Genomic DNA, 24,689 nt, shown 5'->3' on the forward strand with positions numbered 1-24,689 from the left:
TTAGGCATGTAATAACATTACAGTACAACCATATATTGTATAAATACACTGAGTCTTTACTGTAAACTAACATCCCTCTAGGCCTAACAAAAATAATAGTTGGTTTCAGGTTGGTTGTCAGTTTGGCCATGGGTAGGTAGGGAATTTATTTTATTTTATTTTTTTATTTTATTCTTTCCCACGGCGACTATGGATAGGGAATTTCTTTATTTAATTAAAATGTTCACAACAACATGGATGCATGTACTCTGCCAGCATGTTTAATATCCATAATACTAAATGTTTGACTAAGATTTCTATGAAACTTTATTCTAAAAAAAAAAAAAAAAATTTTTTTTTTTTTTTTTTTTTTTAATATATAATTTTTTTTAAAAACTCATAAAATATATTGGGTCGCACCTAAATCGGCAGGGTCGGTCGGCAACCTGAAACCAACCATTATTTTTGTTAGGCCCTAGCCTCTCAAACCCAGTGTAATGGTAACCTAATAAGACAGTAACGTTACGTGGTCAACAATAAACCTGTAACCTGCCTGTAGCCGACGTTAATAATTAACGCGGCCTCTCGGCCGAACTTTAGCCAGCAGATGGTGGCAGCGGAACTTGGATGATCACTCGACCATTTTTATAGCCACGGCAAAGACGGCACTCTATGTGAACAAGTGTGGCAAGCAAACAGACACTCGCTCATCTTTTCAAAATATCCAGCGAACGCCAGTCTAATCAGGTTGACCTTCCCCAGCGACAAAGCTAGTAGCAAGCTAACATTAGATAGCTGATGTTTGCTAACCTCCCATAGGTGCCAACGTTAACGTTCACATTAACGAGTGACTGACCTATCCGGGTGCGTTTTTAGGTGCCTGATAGAAGTTTGATGTGGTCTATCCAGCATCCTATATTTTGATACCGCAGATGTTGCATTTAGCGATTATTTTGTTTGGGCCTTGTGTGACGTTATTATTACAGTTAAGGTCGTGACGAATGGCACAGCAGCTGCAGGTGTGCTCGCCATGGCACAGGATTTCAGCACCACTGTCCACTGGACAGCTCCCCGCCGTGGCTTGCCGTCACCTGTGGTCGCACGCACCAGATGCGTAAGGTCATGCATAATGAGGCAGGGAATGACATCCAGCTCATCAGACATTTCCTTAATGTTAATCTCCCCCGTCTCTGGTGTCAATCTGACGAGGACCAGTGGCACCGCTTGGCGTTTCTATTCTGGGACCCATGCTGTGCATGTGAATGTGTTGCTAAAGGACATAATAACATGACACCCGCAGCACAACACAGACATGCTAAGTATCGCAGAGGTCCTCTTTCAACAGCCCTGATGGCAACGTCCCCCTATTAACTCCCATAGGACTGACAACTGAACCCTCATCTTGAGGAGTTGCTCTTGATTGGAGAAAGAGTTTAGGACGTTACCTTACAATCTACATTGTAAGTTATACTTACTTTGAGTATAACTAATTTGTGTTTATTGAGTTTATTAGGATCCCCAATTAGTTGTTGCATGACAACAACTAGTCTTCCTGGGGTCCACACAAAACATTACATTCAACAAGACTTCAAGTGTTGCTTGATAAACCCTCATATGTGTACTACTGTATCAATGGTTCATATGTACTACTGTAACAATGGTTTATATGTATACTACTACTGTATCAGTGGTTTATATGTACTACTGTATCAATGGTTTATATGTATACTACTGTATCAGTGGTTTATATGTACTACTGTATCAATGGTTTATATGTATACTACTGTATCAGTGGTTTATATGTACTACTGTATCAATGGTTTATATGTATACTACTGTATCAGTGGTTTATATGTACTACTGTATCCAGTGTTTCCCACAGGATTTTCAGAGACTATGGGGGGTGAACCTCCGACCCTCTAGGGGGGTCCGGGGGCATGCCCCCCCTGAACTTTTTTGTTGTTGTACATTTTAAAGTTAAATGCATCAATCTGGTGCACTTTGAGAGCAAAATAAAGAGGCTAGATCTATGATGAACTTTGTGCTCAAAACACAAAATCGACTAGACTAGTGCTTCCCAATCCTCTCCTCGAAGCACCCCAGCCGTTCAATCTATTTGTTAAATTCCACCACCAGCACACCTGATTCAACTTAACTAGCCCTTTATTAGTTGAATCAAGGTGTGCTGGTGGTGGAATTTAACAAATACATGGAACGGCTGGGGTGTCTCGAGGAGAGGTTTGGGAACCACTGGACTAGAGCAGTGGTTCCCAAAGTCGGGGTCGCGACCCAAAGGTGGGCCGCGAGCAGCCACGGGTGGGCCGCGAGATGATTAAAAAAAAAAAAATTAAAAATATATTTTTTTTTATTTTTTTATTTTTTATTTTTTTATTTAAATTTTTTTTGTCAGGCCACTGAACTTAGAAGCAGGCCAGGACAGTGTTTCTAGTTGTATTCTAAAATTCTATTCTATTGTATTCTAAAATGTGACTATATGGTTTTATATTAACTTAATAAATAAACAAAAACGAAAAATCTACTTATTTCAACGAACATTTCAAACTAAATAACAGATTATGCACATAAAACGCTGAAAACAACTGAAGCAACAATAGTATTTTAATGAGGCTATTATTATTATCATTATTATTTTGCAACAAGTTAGCCCTCTCATAAATAGCACATATAAATGAATAACTAACTTGAACTAACTTAATAGGATTGAAGTGATATTTGGCAAAAAAAATCGGTCGCATGGCAAAAAAAAAAAAAAAAAAAAGCCAGACGATGTGCATTGGGCCGCGGCTCTCTGACGCCTTATTTTCTGGGCCCCGGCCTGAAAAGTTTGGGAACCCCTGGACTAGAGCATACATTTGAGCCATCAAAGAAATTAAGCAAAAGTGGTTACCTGAACTGGTTTATTTTTTAGAAAATAAAAATATATAGTGGATTACTATTACGACTACTACCACTGCCAATACTACCGATACATCCCTATTGTCAAACTTTATATATATAAAGAAAATAGTTAAAAAAAGAAGAAAAAAAACTATTAGCATTTTATTTTTATTTTTTTGGCGGGACTAATTAGACTGTGGCGGGCAGCCACAGTCTAGGTAATTAATGGGAAACCCTGACTGTATCAGTGGTTTATATGTACTACTGTATCAGTGGTTTATATGTATACTATAAGGCTGTCCCCAAAGCCTGTTTTTGGGATTCGAACTTCGTCAGGGTTTTTCGAACGGACGTTTGAACCTTCGTTTTTAACATTTTTTTTTTATAATAAATTTTTTTATATATATAAATATCCTCAAACAAAGTTGAATAAAGTGATTAATCTGATTAAATGAGTCTTTCTTTTTATTAAATCAACTTTCCAGCCCCAGACCCAGCCCAGGGAGAAGCCCCAGCCCAACTAAATCAACTTTCTTTAATGAATATAATTCAGTTTCTTTTAATACTATAATATTAGTGTAGCCTAATCTTTATCTGCAACTGTGAAGAAAAACCAGAATGAATTAAAAAAAATATATATATATATATATTTCTTTTTATAAAAAATAAATTCGAATGTTAACGTAACGAATGAAGGTTCGAACGTTTGGGCTCAGCCGTAGTATACTAATGTATCAGTGGTTTATATGTACTACTGTATCAGTGGTTTATATGTACTACTGTATCAGTGGTACAGTGGGGGAAGTTTGGCTTTCCATGTTCCACCCAGGGGTGATGTAGTGTACCGTAACTACCGGTAATTGTACTTGTAGGCTGTCAACAAATATTCTATATTCAAATGAATAATTAAGCTACGTCATTGAGCTGAACAACGTATGAGTAGTAATGAACAACAACAACAACCGCCTGTCGCAAGACAGTGATTTGCACTCTGAGCATCGCAAGCCCCGGTTGGAAATACTTCGGATTTTGATTAACTTGTGGAACCTCAAGACAGTTTTATGCAAGCTATGTAACAGCTGGCCTACCTTCTTTTTTATGCGCGTCAATCATACATTATCAGGAAATGAATCAATCGTGCAAAAAAGAGAGTTGAGCGACTCACACTCACCAGTCTTATTTCATAATACAACGTTTACGAATGGACGTTTGGATTAAACCAAGTGTATGCAGTGATGCTGAACTTTCCCAGCGGAACACAAGTTAATTAACGTTACACAGGTATGTTATGCACATTAATTAAGCTATGCAGAGCGCAGCCCTTTAGCTTGCTAACGCTAAGATAGCAGGAGCCGTCGGCCAACAAAGATGTTGTGAAAAAATGGATTCACAAAATGGATTACCATCCAAACGTTATTGAAGTGAAGTACTACTGTATCAATGGTTTATATGTACTACTGTATCAGTGTTTTATACGTGTACTACTGTATTGGTGGTTTTAAAACATTTTCAGAGTAAAAAATGCTATGACCCAACACAGATTTGGCAGATTGTTGTTTAGGTTAATGGGACAGAATGTATCCTGATTTTACTCTGCTAACGCACTAGCCTATTCTCGTTTCTGTGGCCCAACGGTTCAGTGCCAAAAAACGAAGATTCTCGTTTCTGGGTCGTTATTTCTTTTATTTGCTATTGCCATTCATAATCCATCGAGGCACCTTGTGCAGGCTGTCCTGAATGGGTCCGAGATCGCAAACGTCCAATACTGCCGCCTAACGCCTTGCGGACGCTATTGCACATCCTTGGATTCACTCTGGCTCAGCCTGTATGTTGATCTAACAAATCCAGTCCGGGTTTTCCTACTCGAGAATCAAGCACCGTGGATTCATATAATTTCTAGGGCTGACCTTCGATTTATTTTTTGGAATTCGAAGCTTCGGGGCCGAGATTCGATTTTAATTCGAAGCTTCGGGGAAAAAAACATGGTATATATAAAAAAGAATTTAATAATAAAAAAATAAAAATAAAACATTTATGTTGTGGGACTTGTACAGCACTTTGTTCAACTTTGTCAGTGCTGTAAAGTTTAAACCTTTTTAAATCTTAGACAAACTAAACACTTTGCTTCCATGAAATATTGTAAGCCGTCATTTGAGGCTTTATAAAAGCAGCACAATGAACACAAATCTGTCAGTGCCGAGTCCGACCTCATCTTAAATAACAAACAGCATTGATTGTTGTAATTAACAAAGAGAGGCAGAGTTGATTTTGCACTACAAAAATTATTTACATAATCGAATTTTATTTTCATATTCGAATCCCATGCCCATCGAGTATTTAAGTATTTAAGACAGCCCTAGTCATTTTGTGAATTATCTTGGCAACACGATCCAGATCAATACTTGGAATGGTGATCAGATTATTGGATTATTCTTTTTGCAGTACATCCTAGTCAAGGTAAGTGCTATGTTATCAATCTTGCATTGATCCGAGCATGCCTCCATTGTGATCTGTGCGTGTCCTGTAACGTTACTCCACAACGTATGCCGTTGGTGACGATCGAAGCATGCATGATGAAACATAATACAGATAATCTAGTGTTGATTTCAGATTGATTGTTGATCCAAGCGATGAATGGCACGCTTCCTAATGAAATGCAATAAAACGCCGTTTAGCTGCGTTTCCTGGGATTACACAGAATTACTCTAAAACTATACTCATATTCACCATGGTATAAAACAGGAATGTATTGATGAAAGAAAATTCAGTTTTTTGCATCTTGACCAGAAGAAACTCAATGACAATCGACTATATTATTAGATCAATAGCTATAATATTTTATATAGTTTTAGCACTGCAAACACAGTCATGTACCCCCGTTCATTACAGCGCTGGCACACACGGCCCACAGCGACCTCTGGTGAATGGCACTGGATGTGTTAAAGGGGCACATCACCAAATAAACTATGCTGATTTATTTTGCACATAATTAAACACATCCAAAAACTCTAAAACGTTGCACACATGCTTTTAGTTGGACAGTTAGAGAGTAAATGAGAATATGTTTGAATATGGCCACCAGTGATGTCATCAGGGTGTTGTGTTAATTACAGCTCCGTGAAAGCAATACCCTGTCTTATAGGGACTGCTACCTTATAATTTCATAGGGCTGTAATTAACACAACACAAGGATTCAATGTGGTGGCCATATTCAAACGCATTTACTCTAAAAATAAATGAATGTGTGAAAAACTATTTTATTGAGGTTCTGAAATGCACGCAGGATTATGAGCAAAACAAATTTTGTTTTTTTCCCCCGGCGGAGTGGCCCTTTAAACTTCCCAAGGCCCACATGTGGGTTCCGACTCAACACTTTGAGGGGAAAAAAACACACCGCTGTATATGATGTTGTGTGCGAAGGGCCGTCCGCAAATCACAATCAGATGCAGACGCATGAGGTTACTGGTTGGACAACTCCGGGGGCCACACCCCCTTTTTTCTCACAGCGGCGGTGGACATTCCACATGGGGCTGCAAAGCCGGAGCAGAGCCGAGGAGAAGAGGGGAGGATTCTCAGGCGTGCGGCTGACATCCCTAGGAAGCTGCGGGCAGAGACAACAAAGCGGGGCGGAAGCGACGCGTCGGGGAGGAACACTATCAGATGTAGCGTCTCTGTTGTGGTGTTTTCCTGCGGTGCGTTAACATCCGCCAGTGATCTGACCACGAGGAACAACCCAGGATCTCTGGGTTCGGAGTGTCACGCTGGGAAACGTACTGTGAATTGCCGCCGTCGGCTGGAAACTCTCCCTTTCAGGGATTAAGAAAAATTTGCCTCATTCGCAGATTGATTTCTTTACTGTTTATTCTTATTTATTGTGCCTATATGTATGATATTGCTGATGAACTATGTATTTTTTTGTAAGCTCGTCATCGCTGGGTCACATCTGTGTCTTACGAGTTGAAATAAAGGTTTTAAATTTAATTAAATTAAATTAAATAACAGAGAACCAGGTGACCTTTTCTATTCAAGAAGAAAGTGCCCAACACAACAGCCATATTCTATTTCTCAAACCAGTGATAAGGCAATTACTCACCTGGGCATAGTCCCTCTCTATGGCTGTCTTCTTCTGGCTAAATGTCCTGGAGAAAAAGAAGACCGGATTGTAATATATATACTGTAGATATAACACACAGTTCATAATCGTAAATCATCAGTCTGACACACTACCTCCCATCCTTAAGCATGTTGATAGAAGATCATGGCTTTACACACAGACATGTGCAATTCATTCATTTCCCCCCAAACAGCTTCACCTGGTGCTGGCTCTGCAGTTTATTCCACAGGCTGCTCATCTGTTGTTGTCTGGAGTCTATTTACAGTTGCAGGCTGCAGCAGTGGGTTACGTAAGTGCATAGCTGGGCTGGGCGATATGGCCTAAAAATAAAATCCCAGATAATTTTTTTTTAAATCCGATTTACGATTTTAATCGATTTTGTTCTCTTGAGAGCTTTAAAAAAATAAAAAAATATTTTACACAAAAAAAGTATCAAACCAAGATGAATGTCCCTATTGGGATTGAAGTGCAAACCTAACTTTCACCAATCTTCACTTAATTTTTTTTTATAATTATATATATATAAAGGGTTACTCTTGATCAAACAAAGATGAATGTCCCTATTGGGATTAATAGTGCAATAACCTGCTTTTTCACCAAACTTTACTTAAAACAAATAAAAGGTGCCTCTTGATCATCAAACAAGAATGAATTTCCCTATTGGGATTAATAAAGTCCAAATCTAACTTTCACCAAACATCACTTTTTGTAAAATAAAAAAGGTGACTCGACATTTTTTATATTTCTTTTCAAAATCGTCCCAAATCATTCATTCGAATTATCGATAATATCGATTAATCGCTCAGCCTAGCCTGGTTCTCTTTCACATCTAACCAGTCTCTAACATGCAACATATCTAACCAGTCTCCAACATGTAACACATCTAGCCAGTCTATAACATCTAAGGCCTAACAAAAATAATAGTTGGTTTCAGGTTGCCGACCGACCCTGCCGATTTAGGTGCGACCCAATATATTTTATGAGTTTTTAAAAAAAATTATAAAAAAAAAAAAATTATAAGAATAAAGTTTCATAGAAATCTTAGTCAAACATTTAGTATTATGGATATTAAACATGCTAGCAGAGTACATGCATCCATGTTGTTGTGAACATTTTAATTAAATAAAGAAATTCCCTATCCATAGTCGCCATGGGAAAGAATAAAATAAAAAAATAAAATAAAATAAATTCCCTACCTACCCATGGCCAAACTGACAACCAACCTGAAACCAACTATTAATTTTGTTAGGCCTAACCAGTCTCTAAGGGTGCTTTCACACCAGAGCTGTTTGGTCCGGACTATCGGACCAGAATTCGATAGTCCGCTTTTTGGGGGTGGTGTGAATGCGCAGTCGAACTCTGGTGCGGACCAAACACGCGAACTCTGGTCCGCCAAAAAACATAGGTCTCGGTTCACTTCATCGGACCAACCGCGGACCAAATATAGGAAGTCACCTGATAAACTGTGCATCTTGGGTAGAAGGAAGAAAAAAACACAGCGGCTTATTATTATTATTATTACCGCGGTGCGCGGCATTCACTGCAAAACAAGCACACTGTAAACATGTCTCCTGATAAACTGTGCATCTTGGGTAGAACTTAGAAGGAAGAAAAAAACACTGCGGCTTATTATTATTACTGCGGCGCGCGGCATTCACTGCAAAACAAGCACACTGTAAACATGTCTCCTGATAAACTGTGCATCTGAAGAAAGAAAAAAACACAGCGGCTTATTATTATTATTACCGCGGCGCGCGGCATTCACTGCAAAACAAGCACACTGTAAAGTGTAAACATGTCTCGTGGACAGACTTGGGCGAATGATGAAGTGAAAGCCCTGATCAACATATGGGCAGAAGACCAAATAAAACAGCTGCTTGTGGGCACTCACAAAAACAACGAGGTGTAGAAGTTGTCGTTGTCGCAAAATAATTGACCGACACAAGAGTTTAAAATACCGAGCCGCCTCGGCGAGGTGTTTTAAACGTCAGTGAAGGTCAATTATTTTGCGACAATGATCGAGTATAGCTATACATTATCCCGCTTATTACATGGCTAACTTACTAACAATATACCTAATTCATTTTACATCGACTCGCAACACTGGTTCTGGCTCCGCTCGTCGCTCCGCCCCCTGTCATCGCCGGCAGCTTCCCCGGCAGCAGAACACCGGCAGTGTCTAATTGCACTGAAACAGTGTGTGTCAGTGGGCTTGATTGCGAACAGCTGCGCACAGCGGTCATTATTGTCCCACAGCGGTCATTATTGTCTGATAACTGACCTCTGACGCGCGCTATTGACCAATCACAAGCAAGCATTTCGGCGAATGTGAAAACGCCATGTAATACATTTTAATAATCGATATCGGAAAAAAATAATATTGAATTTTCTTTTCTTTTTTTTGTGGCCTGCAACAGGGCAGTTTTAAAACCAGAGACAGTGGACAGACTTGTCTTTCTTGCCTGCAACTTAAAGTAATGGCTTTGCTTGTCCAAATGACAATACTGACCAAATTGAGATTTATTTTTCTCTTGTCCATTTATTTTGTTTGCTTTCTAATTTAAAATACAGTTTGAAACCGTCTGTTAGGGCTGGGCGATATGGCCTAAAGATGAAATCTGTTTATTTTTTTTATCCGATTTCCGATTTTAATCGATTTTTTTTCTCTTGAAAACTAGAAACCCCTAGGAAATCATTCAAATAACCTTTGTTTTTATTTGACAAATTATCAAACCAAGATGAATTTCCCTATTGGGATTGAAGTGCAAACCTAACTTTCACCAATCTTCACTTAAAAAATTATAAAAAAAAAAAATAATAATAATAATATATATATATATATATATATATATATATATATATATAAAAGGTTACTCTTGATCAAACAAAGATGAATGTCCCTATTGGGATTAATAGTGCAATAATTGCTTTTTCACCAAACAAATAAAACGTGCCTCTTGATCATCAAACAATATTGGGATTAATAAAGTGCAAATCTAACTTTCACCAAACATCACTTTTTGTAAAATAAAAGGTGAATCAAAAAGAAAAAAAAATTATTAAATTTTTTTTTGAAAATCGTCCTAGATCATTAATGCGAATTAATCGAAAAATCGATTAATCGCCCAGCCCTACCGTCTGTACACAGTAGGCTATGTGTGCTAGCAGAGCTAGTCTCCAGTCGCGAGTCACGGTGCATGTGTGCGGTGGTTTGTCCACCAAAAAAGCACCAAAAGAAAGAAACTAGCAGCTTGAGGGGCTGTAACACTAAAGATGGCGGCAACTACAAAGAATTGCTGCAAAATAAACATACATTGTTTAAATAAAAAATAAAAAAATATAAAAATAATTTAATAAAGATATCGAAATGTATCGATATCGAACGATATTTTTTTTTATACCATTTTTGGCCATATCGCCCAGCCCTACTCTCACCCAGGCTCTGCCTTCCTCTTCCTCTGTCATTCTGAGCAGGGCTGTCCCCTCTTAGCCTCTTGCTTATCAAACTGGATTTTTGCCTTAATTCAATAAATATTCTTATTGATTGATATTGCTCTTGTGTGGACCTTTTGAATTTGTTTGTATTTGAACCGTGGCGAGTCTGGTCCCCACCAGATTCATCACAGTATGTTTATGCTGAATGAGCCGTTAATGATCAGTCTAGGGCTGTCCTCGACTCAACTCGTAGTCGACCAATAATCACAGGCCTTTATCGACTATATCTTAATCTACTAATTTGTAAAAGTGTGTTTCCCACATGCAGTCATATAGAAGGACCTCTTTAAATGTAGTGCTGAACAGAGAGGCGCTTAGCATTTTTCGGGGAAATAATAATAACCCATTCAGCTTGGAAAAAACACAACAATGAATCAACTAATGGACTAACAAAGTCTTGGTAGACCAAGATCAAGCCGACCGATTAATCGCCTGATGGACTAAGGAGGGGAAGCCCTAGATCAGTCAATGCTGGAAAATGATGAACACATTTCTGGCAAGGATAACGTTCTTCTGGCAACAATAATGCTCACAAATATGCTTTGGTCTTTTAACTGGCGCTGCAGTGAAATGCATGAATATTCTGCATGGCTAATATTCATTTGCTGGAAGACAATGTGGGGAAACAAATTTCTTCCAGATTTGTCAATTAAATAGGCTCAGCTATCAAGTCAACAAATTCCTAACTATGATTCTCCTTCCCATCAAGCAGAGCCTTCCTAAGCGATGGACCCTTTGAATGACGCACTCCCGAGAAGAGTCTCTCTGAAACAATACAGTCTGCAGTCATCTTTTCGAGAGCAACAACATGCAATCTCTCGAGACAGACAGCCTATCTCTTCCACAATCTTCCACAAGGCTCCAGAGACTGCCTGTAATTCAGCAGCTCTGAAAGTCTTCCAAAAGTGAAGGCGGATATCCGGTCATTTCCCCAACTCCTGTATTCCCTTTGCAGCCGCTTAAAAAACGTAAAACAAGGTAGAACTTAAATAATGTGAGTAATAAATAAAGGTGAAACTTGGATAACGCAAGTGAATAACTTAAATAACACTGTCGTGTAAGGGGACAGGGAAGTGGGGAACGTTCAGTTTTCACGTTATTTAAAGTTATTTAGTCCTTGTTTATTATTCATTACTTGTGTTATTTAAGTTTCACCTTATTTCAGTTATTTTCATACATAACTGCAACGGGAAAACGGAAGTGTGGGAAATTACCACATGCCCGCCTTCACTTTCGGGAGACTTTCAGAGCTGCTGAATCACAGACGGGTAGGCAGAAGCAGCATTCTGGAAATTGCCGGAAGCCGACGCGTCAGTCTTGAGAGACTAAACAACATGTTGTCTGGTCCTAAACGGCACCAATGAAGATAATGACCACAGTTTGTTTCCTTTCCATTCCGTTTGGCAACTCAAGACTCATGATTGATTGATTGATTTTATGTGACATTTCATCTTTGAAATAATGTGCTGCCAACCAGAGAGGAAACAGTTCCATTCAGATACAAAAAGGTCAAAATAATAATAAAAACACAATAAAGCGGGCGATTTCCACCACGGTCCATTCATTAACACACAGACGGGGATCAAAACGAAGTGCAAAGGCAGGCGATTGGCCGTCGGGACAAACGGAAATCCACCCTGATTAGACTGTAAGTCATTAGAACATGTCCGGACTGGTCCGCCGGCGCTCCACTGTTCTGTTCTTCTTTCTTTAGCCTGCACCCTTCCCTTCCTCTCTGTCCTTCTCTTTCTTTAGCCTGCACCCTTCCCTTCCTCTCTGCATTCCTGCAGCTCTACCTTCCTGTCATTTTCCAAAACTGCCCGAGTTCTGGCATGAAACCAGATGCATTTTACCATTTTTGTTGGAACTATTTTCTCCCGACTGGAGCACAGTACAGCTCTCGCAACTTTGCTATGGCTTTGGTTCTTGATCTGTCGTTCTGTCCCCCCCCCCACACACACTTTCTGTAATAATACTGCACTCAGTGAACAGTTCTGCCTGGCCAGAACATCTGGAGGCCCTCAGCGCTCCTCACATCCAGCTGTTTCGGAGGGGCAGAGCTCTGCTCTCTCCCTCTCGCTCGCCATCGACCACAGACAGGAAGTGGGAGCCAATAGGCTGTCAAACCAAGACTAAGGCTGACAAAGCAGCCACAAACCCCGTCTCGTCCACCTCAAGATGTCTGCCCATCTGAACGCAGCAGCGCTGGCTTGTTTTTTTGTTCAGTCCATGTTAACAGCACTGTGACTAGACATTAACACCCCCACAGTCAGACACACACACACAGACGCACACACACAGACAGACACAAACAGTAATCTAAGTCTTTACCTCAGGTCCTCCAGAAGGTCACATTCTGCTTGGTGTTTGACGTGTAACCTGCTCATCTGCTCTGCGTGAGTGTGTTTCAACTCCTGGGTGACTCTGACCTGATGGAGTGTAGATCAGACATAATGTAACCATGATCAACAAAACTAACTCTTCAGTTACAGTACAGTAAACAGTAAACAGACCACAATACAGAGGAGTTTCATTCTATAATGCAGCATAAGCACTGGAAATCATTCAATAATACTGAATCAATATTCAGTATTGAAAGAAATATAGGCTACATGGTTCCAGGAATGTTACTAGTTTGCAAACAAAGTTAGCTAGAAACATCTGTAATTGGACTTTTGAATGAGAAAATGTAATTAATTAGAATATGTATTCATTCATACATACATTTGCATAATATTATATATACTAGGGATGCCCCGATCCTGTTTTTTGCCACCGATAACCGATCTTCTATGAGCCATATCGGCCGATACACTGCCGATACCGATCGTTTTTGGTTTTGTTATAGATAAATCTTTATTTTCTTTTTTCCTTTTCTTTATCTAACCCTAACTAACTTTACTGTCATGCACTTGTCCTAATATACTAACCTACACTGTAGCACCAACATTGTAACCAACATTGTTACTCAGCTGATAGAGTTGTGCCCTTCCTGATGACCTGGCTGTCGTACAGAACTTGTAAGTCGCTTTGGATTAAAAAAGTCAGCTAAATGACTAAATGTAAATACCCATTGTTCAATTAATAAACTATGCCTCAGTGCAGGGTTCGAAATTAACGGGGGCTTGGGGCAAAATGCCCTCAAATGGACCAAATGCCCCCAAAAATCAGTTAAGGGGGGCAAAAAAAGCCCCAGACAGTTTACCAATTATATATATATATATATATATATATATATATATATATACAGGGAACAAAATAAACACCCGCAAAGCGCCAATGGCGGGCAGATTTGAACAAAATAGTAATGTAAAATAAAAGACAGTCGCCTTTTTTGCAGCCCTCAATCTCTCCTTGCGCGTCAGGGCGCGTGAACACTTAAGGTAACTAACTTGCGTTGAGCGTTTCGTTCAGCGTTTCTCCGATTGGCCACGACGCCCACGTGCTAGCACGCCCCCTTATCCACGCCTGCCGCTCTGACTGTGTGTTGCAGAGCGGCAGAGTGTTCTCGCCTTCCTCAATTTATACGCATGGAAGTATTGACTACGAACGAATCATTAAAAAAATATACCGTTAACTGGAATATGTTGTGCCTTTACACATATGTTGGATTATGTAATTGGTTTGTCATGACAAACAAATAAAAATAAATCGTGATTTACCCGGTGGCTACAACAACACACAGTGACTGCATGTAGCTAGAGCTGCCGCGGTATTGATGTTTTCCTTACCGCACACATTTGCAAAATATTTCCTACCGCCGCGGTTATTACACAAAAAATTTAAAAAAAAAGTTTGAATGCATTTTTTTTTTTAGTAGTAGTCTACTCTTTATAGCATATAGCCTGCCTCTAGTCTAAATGTCTATCTTTAGAGGATGACTTTGCAGCATGAATATTGTTTGGGATTCGGCAAGCACGCATTAGTTATTGAAAGTGAAACACGGATTCGAAGTTTCCCCTCTGGTCGTGCGCAGTTCACTCGGTGTCGCGGGCAGGGGTGGTTACCCCTAACCCCCCCGACCCTTTCTTATTATTATTACTATAAAGTTACTACTTTATAATAAAGGCATTCGTTTGGTGGCATTAACATTATATAGTTATACGTTCAATAACATCAGCGTATTTACCGGACCATATCAAGGCAAGCAATACTCTATTCATATCTCAGTTCCTTTCTTTGCTCAGAGCGTGCTGAGTTGTCCCATTCTGCGGTCTGTTAATAAAGTTTTCAATCAGACAAGTGTATAGAACGAAGGGCTTTTATTATAACATTCGTTGCAGACAGTAAAATCATTATGTCTCGTTTAGTACTCCTGAAGAGCGATGGTAGTCCACTCCGGCGGAGAGTTAAAGCTAACGTTATTAGCCGCGTTGTGATGAGCTGACATTCAGGACGTAAAAAACGTGTGACGCGTCTCTCTTCTGACCAATCAGTGGTCTGCAATGTTTCACGTGACTTTTCTGGTACCCAATAGGGTCGCTTGGAACCTCGATGGAGGAGTAGGGTATATCTGCAGAGCCGCAAGCCCAACGAGAGGAGGGTAATTTATTATTATTATTATAAAAAACAGCGGTGACGCGGTATTCAGCCTACTCTGCGGTGGCCGTGATGTAACAGCGATACCGCGGTAATGCGGTAATCGCGGCAGCTCTACATGCAGTCACTGTGTGTTGTTGTAGCAAACCAATTACATAATCCAACATATGTGTAAAGGCACAACATATTCCAGTTAACGGTATATTTTTTTAATGATTCGTTACGGCGCAGTCAATACTTCCATGCGTATAAATTGAGGAAGGCGAGAACACTCTGCCGCGCGCTGCAACACACAGTCAGAGCGGCAGGGGTGGATAAGGGGGCGTGCTAGCACGCGGTCACGTGGGCGTCGTGGCCAATCAGAGAAACGCTGAACGCAAGTTAGTTACCTTAAGTGTTCACGCGTCCAGGGCTCTACAGTGCGACCATATTGCTCGCATATGCCCCTAAAAATATGTGTGTGCGAACCTGAAAAATCAATTACTCGCAAGGCGTGCGAGTGCAGATTACAGCCCCAGTCGTTCTTTTTATTTCTCCGCTGAGAATCGTTAAAAAACTACAAGTCCCACATTGCACTCAAGCCAACGGTCCAATCACAGTAGAGCGACGTGACTGGTTTCATGGGAAATAAAGCAAATGACCAATCGGAAGCTCTCATTTGGCTCGTTTACTTCCTGAAAGTCTGCCATTGCAATCAGGGCAGTTTTCCGAGACACTAAATTATTATAGTCTTACCAATAGCAATATATTTTAGAACACCTAGATTTAGCGATAGCAATAGTAATATAACGTTAATGCAACAAAACGAATGCCTGGCTTTGTTAATCATAACATTGATGCAGTAGCGTATGTCGTTGTGTTGACTGTAAGTCTGTAACGGACATGATAACAACATCAACAGCAGAGGTGGGCAATAGGGTCCAGCTGCAGCGCCGGAGTGGGTCCAGCTGCAGCGCCGGACGGCCGGAGTGCAAGCGGTGTGACGTAATTGGCAGACTCGACTGTCAATCAATGGTCTACCTGACATGCAAACTCATAAACAATGTTTCTGTACTGGAGGTGTACAGTATTTCAATAGGCAACCCTGAAAGGATTATTTTTCTAGAAGAGCAACACAGCCAAAACATAGGCATTGTATGCATAAAAGGGGAAAAAGCTAAAGTTAAGTGACTGTTACTTTTGTAGCAGTAGTTTGATTTGATAGTTTATTTGATAGGGACAGCACATGTTAATGAACATCAAGTACAAAATACAAAATGTAAACATGCAGGGTTGTAGCAAGAGCTAATTTACCCACATGCACGCACAGTACAAATATATTTATTTCTGAAAAAAAATTAACTGTTACTTGAAATATTTTCACTGTGCTCCTAAATATTTTTGGGTGCTCCTAAATTTCTTTGTGTGCTCCTACGTTTTTTCATTTAGGGGCACATGTGCTCCTTGGGAAAAAGGTTAGCGTAGAGCCCTGGCGTCAATCTCTCCTTGTTTACACTGCTTGCACTGTAACATTACGCCCGATTAGCTAACGTTAGCTTAATAACGTTAATGGGTTATAAATATGTGGAACCATATGGAAGGAGTAAGCCGGCCGCTAAAAAAAAAACCACTGCGGCTTTCTTAGACGAAAAGGATGAGTGGGACCACCTGACAAAAGAACGTTTCCAGAGCAGTGGAAGTTTGAAGATAGTTTGAAGAGACTGGCTAGGCTACAGTATGATGCGGGGGCTGTAGACAGTGGTGAGTTGTTAACTTGTTCCGTGTGCCACAAGTATGTCAAAAAGAAAAACGGAAACAATTTACAATAATAATAATTAATTTTATTTATAAAGCACTTTTCATTGTGAAACAAAGGTATGCAGAGTTTCTTCCTTGTCCTCCTGATTAATGCAATGGTGTGTGTGTGTTGTGGTGATCTCGTTCAAGGAGCACTACAAGCGTGCGCACACACACACAGTTTGTTGTTTTTGTTCTATTAGTGATTTACACACGTTCTCAGTTGGTTCATTATAAAAAGATAAACCTGAAAACAAACGCACTTAAATGTTAAATATAAGGACCACAGTAATGAGGCAGGAGGAACATATTTGTTTGCACTATAATGGTAAAATTGTTATTAAAAAATGTGCCCCTAAAAAATATTCTGTGCCCCTAAATTTCTCATTTAGGGGCAAGTGTGCCCCTAGTGAAAAAGCTTAGCGTACAGCCCTGGTGAGAGAGAGTCACAGTGAGAGAGAGTCACAGTGAGAGAGAGTCACAGTGAGAGAGTCAGAGAGTCACAGTGAGAGAGAGTCACAGTGAGAGAGTCAGAGAGTCACAGTGAGAGTCACAGTGAGAGAGAGTCACAGTGAGAGAGAGTCACAGTGAGAGAGAGTCACAGTGAGAGAGAGTCAAAGTGAGAGAGAGTCACAGTGAGAGAGAGTCACAGTGACAGGGAACAAAATAAGTACCCGGCCGCCAACTGCCAATGGCGGGCAGATTTAAGGTTTGGCGAGTAACAATGAGAGGTCTGCCCGCCACCTGGCGTGTAACAAAATAGTTCATATCGATACTCTTATTTTGAAAATCATGTGCCGGGTCTCATTTCCGCCCCCAAGCGCAGCTCCAGCTATAATATCTATGGCTCCGGCAGCTAACAACGTTCGGTTAATATTAGGGATGCCCCGATCACGTTTTTTGCCACCGATACCGATCACCGATCGTCGTGAGCCATATCGGCCAATACCGATCCGATACCGATCGTTTTTGATTAAAAAGAAATTAAAAAATTTTATATAAATTTTTTTTTAATAAAATATATATATTATATAATTAGACTTGTACTTGTATTATCTGCGAGACATCGCCACCACGCAACAAGTCAAAATGCTCGCTATCTGCAAACAGCTCCACTGTCTGTGTGTACTCTAGTAGCCCTAGCTCCAAAAAGGATTCTCCGGCGCTGCAGCGGGACCCTATTGGTAACGTTATGCTTTGGTCATTTCACATTCAGCAAGCCCTCAGCTCGAATACGCATTCAATCAATGTTATAAGACATTGATATCAGGAGCTATCTGTAGCTACTGCTAGCCGGCTAGATGACGTTAAGACAACTATTTAGTTCAATCGGACATTTCGTTTTGAACCGTGAACTAACGTCAGCTAACGCAAGCTAACGCAAGCTAACGGAGATATCAACATGGGCTACTGGACTTCCTGGGGCATTTGTTGATATCCGGAGCTATCAGTAGCTAGCCGGCTAAATACCGTTAGACAATGCCTACTAAAAGTAAATAGTTGACTGGGTAATTTTGTTTAAACAGTAACGATAGCTAGGTAGCTAACGTTAGCTCAGGTCGAATGCACTATCTAGACTCAGCAGAGGAGGTCCGCCTCCTCTGTGTTTACAAACTCTACACGGGTACGGGCGGGGCTAGGGAGGAGGAGCAGTTTGCAGGTCCTGTGCGTCTGAGACAAGCGAGTGAGATATCCACTTGATCAGTTTCCGCGATCGGCGAATATGACTAATTATCGGAATTCCCCGATCGCATATTTATACTGATTATCGGCCGATAACGATCGGTGGCCGATCGATCGGGGCATCCCTAGTTAATATCGACTCTTATTTTGAAAAACCCTGTGGCAACTCGACGAGTCATATCCGCACAGTCACTAATGCTAATGTCTGTGGCGCAGGGCGGTCAAGCAGAGGAGCAGGGCTACACAGCAGTGCACCTATTTTGCGACCCGAAATAAGTCTGTGGTGTTCTTTTTTTCTCACAACGGGTCAAATGCATCTAACATGCTTTGCATCGTCGTTTATGCCCACACATCGCCCGAAATTAACGTTACGTTAGCGTAAGCTAACAAGCTAATCCTGATCAGAGGCAGAGCCATAGAGAACAGCAGACAGTGTGGACTGAGGAAAGGGAAATGGGGGGGGGGGGGGGGGGCACTCTCCCTTTCTCTATGTGTGTGCGTGCGTTTGGAAAGACGATGAAGTCACTAGTCAGGACGCAGGACAGGAGTATATTATAGTAAACTGAGGATTACTGAGGATGGACAGATAATGTTGATATTCAAATATAAAAAAGTTTCGAGGAGTGGAAGTTTGAAGACAGACTAGACTACAATATGCAGGGGTGGTGAGTTAAAACAGTGTGTGTGTGTCCCGACCCCACTTCTATGTTTCAATAAATTATTTGCATTTAAAACTATTAACACTGAGCGCCACGCCGTGTTTTCCTTTTTACCCCCTTGAATGCCACGGTCCACTCCCAATGTTAACGTTAATATCGCCTAATCTATGTTTTAAATTATGGCTATGTGTCTAATCTGCCCATCGCTTATCAAAGACTCATTTTCCAGTCAACATTGGCAAGGCAGATTGTATTTTTATCGCTTCATTTCCGTTTGATAGCATTTTGAAAATCACACATTTTCCGGGGAAAAACAACCCATGCCTATGATAATCGCCTTTTACTGGAATATTCCAGAACGTTGTCATTTGTCTGCCTATTTATGAATCGTTTTCAAATAAACGCTAGATGATCGATAGTATATGTGTGCGCACGCACGTTCGTGCCGTGCGCTGATAATAGCTGCTCTCATTTCCTGATCGCTTTTACAGTCAAAACACTAAAACAGCTATATCATGGGCGGCTACGTGGCGTAGTGGGCAAGGCGCTCACCACGAAATCTGAAGAGCTGGGCTCGCCTGTTCGAGCCCAGCGCTCCACATTTGCTTTCAGTTTAGCTGGTCGTCCGTACTAATACACATTGGCCGTATTAGGGGGTGGGAAACTGATGGGTGGGGATCGGGCGTTGTGGACAGCGACTCCTACAGGTCGGTTGGTGCGCCTGCGCAGTGGAATCAGGAAGTGTCGGGGGCAGCGTGAGCCTCCCACGCGTTACTCCTCACCACTGAGAGATCAAGCTGCGCAGGTGAAAAGATGCGACTGCTGTTACCTCAAGTACCGGAGGGGACTTGTGCTATGTATGACTTAGTCCACATTGCAGCCGGCTTGTGGGAGGCAAGAAACAGCGTTCGTGACAGGGGAGGGTTGAATTGGATGATACGAAATTGGGATGGGAGAAAATATATAGAAAAATGGGAGAAAAAGTGGATCAAAAAAGAAAACAGCTATATCACATATCACATAAACGCTTATATCTCTGTGAAAACGAGTCTGATTATCCTAACACTGATAACATAGATTCCTTACCTGAGGTCAGATGGTATCCACATGGTTTATTCCAATTTCCGATCGCCATTCGAAAAAAATCGATAAATGTATTGATCCATCGTGTGTACAGTATAACCCATATTCGCCGTGGCGCAGAGGCTCCAGAATGAACTCTGGTAGACCCCGGCTGCATCAGTGAGAAGTAAAATGTGGAGTCAGAAATCAGTTTTCCCATTCACTTTCATTGAGTCCAAAAGGGTGATTTACCATCTGGGAGACGATAGGGGGCGCTTTTTTCACATCTGATCGCCGGCGGTCCCTGGATCTCCAACGGTAGGCTCGCGTGATGCAATATTATTTCAGATCGCTAAAAAAAAATCACCCGAGAATAGCCGTGACGTGGCATTCAACGGTCGGGTCGTAAACCCGAATAAAGCTGTGAGTGGCGCTCAAAGTGTTAACGCTGACTCATTCCTTCAGTCCACTCATAATTGTGCTAATATTCCTTATGTTGTTCATGATATTAATTGAAAATAGCATACGAGTGTATTATATAGTAATAATAACACATGGCGATATACTAAAAAGCTATTTATAATTTTTGGCTGGTAAAAAATCTGCCTGGCTGGTAGTTTTTCAAATCTACCAGCCAAATGGCTGGTAAGTCAAAAAGTTTATTTTGTTCCCTGCAGTGAGAGACACAGTGAGAGTCACAGTGAGAGAGAGTCACAGTGAGAGAGTCACAGTGAGACAGAGTTAGTGAGAGTCTCAGTGAGAGTCTCAGTGAGAGTCAGAGTCACAGTGTGAGAGTCAGTGAGAGAGTCAGAGAGAGTCACAGTGAGTCAGTGAGAGTCGCAGTGAGAGTCAGAGAGAGAGTCACAGTGAGTCAGTGAGAGTCACAGTGAGAGAGAGAGTCGCAGTGAGAGAGAGTCGCAGTGAGAGAGAGTTCTCACACGTCCTCTTTAGAGCAAGCATCTCACAGAGACTAGAGATGAAGATTAAGCCAAGGATCCTTTTATTGTCAACCCACACGACTCGAGGCAACGGAAATGTCTCTTGATCACATATCCCTCCTAGTTAGACATCACAGTCCCACGACACATGCATTTCATCAGTCATGGCGGGGGTTCGTGGGGGGGCAATACAGGCCCCCAGAACGGTTAGGGGTTCAGGGTCTTGCTCAAGGGCACTTCCGACACTCTGCCAGGAGGAGCTGTGGTCGAACCGGGAACTGTCAGACAACCAGGGGAGATTGACTGATCTACTTTCTGAGCCACTGCCACCCAAACCACGTTGTTTCAATTTGTTTCTCAATGTGTGTGGCGAGCCCCCCCTGGAGGACAGAGAGGCATGCCTGGGGAGACATGATCCACTGGGGAACAACGTGCTGAACTATTGATGTTGGCGTGTTTCTCGTGGCTAGGGCTGCAACGATGAGTCAACGTTGTCAAGAAATGTTGTCGCTAGTGATGCACCGATGTGAAAATTGTGGCTGATACCGATAACCGATATTAATATTGCTGTTCTGGCCGATACCGATATTTACAGATGCCGATATTAGAGCTGCCGCGATTACCGCGGTATCGCTGTTACATCACGCCCACCGCAAGAGTAGGCTGAAAACCGCATCACCGCTGTTTTTTTTATAATAATAATAAAGTACCCTCCTCTCGTTGGGCTTGCGGCTCTGCAGATATACCCTACTCCTCTATCGAGGTTCCAAGCGACCCTATTGGGTACCAGAAAAGTCACGTGAAACATTGCAGACCACTGATTGGTCAGAAGAGAGACGCGTCACACGTTGGAGCGTCATGCAGTGTGTTACCACCAATCGGCAAGCGCGTATTCGTTTTTTACGTCCTGAATGTCATTGCCATTGATCAGAGCTCATCACAACACGGCTAATAACGTTAGCTTTAGCTCCCCGCCGGAGTGGACTACCATCGCTCCTCAGGAGTACTAAACGAGACATAATGATTTTACTGTCTGCAACGAATGTTATAATAAAAGCCCTTCGTTCTATACACTTGTCTGATTGAAAACTTTATTAACAGACCGCAGAATGGGACAACTCAGCACGCTCTGAGCAAAGAAAGGAACTGAGATATGAATTGAGTATTGCTGGCCTTGCTATGGTCCGGTAAATATGCTGATGTTATTGAACGTGTAACTATATAACGTTAATGCCACAAAACGAATGCCTTTATTATAAAGTAGTAACTTTATAATAATAATAATAAGAAGAAAGGGTCGGGGGGGGTAACCACCCCTGCCCGCGACACCGAGTGAACGGTGCACGACCAGAGGGGAAACTTCTAATCCGTGTTTCACTTTCAATAACGAATGCGTGCTTGCCGAATCCCAAACAATATTCATGCTGCAAAGTCATCCTCTAAAGATAGACATTTAGACTAGAGGCAGGCTATATGCTATAAAGAGTAGACTACTACTACTACTACTAAAAAAAAAAAAAATGCATTCAAATTTTTTTTTATTTGTGTGTGCGTGCGGTAATAACCGCGGCGGTAGGAAATATTTCGCAAATTTGTGCGGTAAGGAAAACATCAATACCGCGGCAGCTCTAGTCGATATCTCTATAGAAAACACTTTTTTATGATAATCAAATAAAGAGCTATTTTCCAAAACGCATACTTTTTTTTTTTTCTTTTACTTTTGTAACTTATTTTCAGAAATGACTGATATTTTGAAACTATTTAAGGCCAAAAGATGTAAAAAAAATTAAACTAAAAAAAGAAAAAAGAAAAATTATAATTATTTCTTTAATATCAGCCCAATCTTGATATCGGGCCGATACCGATGTGTAAAAAAACTGCCATATCGGCCGATATTATATATAATATATTATATATATATATAATATATTATATCGGCCGCCGATATATCGTGCATCACTAACCGACGCATCGTACAGTGTTATGTTATCCGTCTTTGCAGTGTAAATGGCAGATGTTCAAAGTCATAACATGCACAACATGTCATCTAACTAGTGCGCAATGAATGAATGAATGAATGATCACGTTCTAAATATAAATAACTTATCTTAAACCACTATTTGTGATTCTGCCTAAAGCCAGAACTCGACAGTGTGCGTTTCACTTGCATTTAAATTTTTTACGTCACGGTCAACTCCAGCTGCAACAAGTGAGGAATGTAAGGGGCTGAGCCCTTTGAAAGCTCATGATATTGATGTTATTTCAATACATTTTAACTTGGCCCATTTCATGACTATTTTGTTGTGGTGAGGGGGAGCCCAAAGACTTTTGGTCCACCAAAGGGGTTTGAGAACCACGACTTAACCCGAGGGGTCGATGACAATCAACTCTGGAGGAGCCAGTGAGGTGAGTCTCTGGGGCTCTGTGTGGAGGAGCCTGTGAGGTGAGTGTCTGGGGCTCTGTGTGGATGAGCCTGTGAGGTGAGTGTAGAGCTGCCGCGGTATTGATGTTTTCCTTACCGCACACATTTGCAAAATATTTCCTACCGCCGCGGTTATTACCGCACGCACACAAACAATTAAAAGAATGCATTTTTTTTTTAGTAGTAGTCTACTCTTTATAGCATATAGCCTGCCTCTAGTCTAAATGTCTATCTTTAGAGGATGACTTTGCAGCATGAATATTGTTTGGGATTCGGCAAGCACGCATTAGTTATTGAAAGTGAAACACGGATTCGAAGTTTCCCCTCTGGTCGTGCGCAGTTCACTCGGTGTCGCGGGCAGGGGTGGTTACCCCTAACCCCCCCGACCCTTTCTTATTATTATTACTATAAAGTTACTACTTTATAATAAAGGCATTCGTTTTGTGGCATTAACATTATATAGTTATACGTTCAATAACATCAGCGTATTTACCGGACCATAGCAATGCAAGCAATACTCTATTCATATCTCAGTTCCTTTCTTTGCTCAGAGCGTGCTGAGTTGTCCCATTCTGCGGTCTGTTAATAAAGTTTTCAATCAGACAAGTGTATAGAACGAAGGGCTTTTATTATAACATTCGTTGCAGACAGTAAAATCATTATGTCTCGTTTAGTACTCCTGAAGAGCGATGGTAGTCCACTCCGGCGGAGAGTTAAAGCTAACGTTATTAGCCGTGTTGTGATGAGCTGACATTCAGGACGTAAAAAACGTGTGACGCGTCTCTCTTCTGACCAATCAGTGGTCTGCAATGTTTCACGTGACTTTTCTGGTACCCAATAGGGTCGCTTGGAACCTCGATATAGGAGTAGGGTATATCTGCAGAGCCACAAGCCCAACGAGAGGAGGGTAATTTATTATTATTATTATAAAAAACAGCGGTGACGCGGAATTCAGCCTACTCTGCGGTGGCCGTGATGCAACAGCGATACCGCGGTAATGCGGTAATCGCGGCAGCTCTAGGTGAGTGTCTGGGGCTCTGTGTGGAGCAGCCAGTGAGGTGAGTCTCTGGGGCTCTGTGTGGAGGAGCCTGTGAGGTGAGTGTCTGGGGCTCTGTGTGGAGGAG

At 41.3% G+C, this 24,689-nt stretch overlaps 1 protein-coding gene across 1 annotated transcript in view; it reads right to left on the reverse strand.

The window, feature by feature from the left end:
* The window catches only part of LOC311233267 (F-BAR and double SH3 domains protein 2-like), a 124,031-nt gene that overhangs the window by 93,547 nt on the left and 5,795 nt on the right, over positions 1-24,689 (reverse strand). Inside the window, exons 2-3 of the mRNA XM_084320206.1 lie at positions 12,818-12,915; positions 6,971-7,016 (exon numbers count right to left, since the gene is read on the reverse strand). Of these exons, the coding sequence (XP_084176332.1) occupies positions 6,971-7,016; positions 12,818-12,915 (144 nt within the window). The remainder of the gene's footprint in view (positions 1-6,970; positions 7,017-12,817; positions 12,916-24,689) is intronic.

This window comes from Notolepis coatsorum (assembly GCF_963971535.1).
Source record: "Notolepis coatsorum genome assembly, chromosome: 8".
NCBI lineage: Eukaryota > Metazoa > Chordata > Actinopteri > Aulopiformes > Paralepididae > Notolepis > Notolepis coatsorum.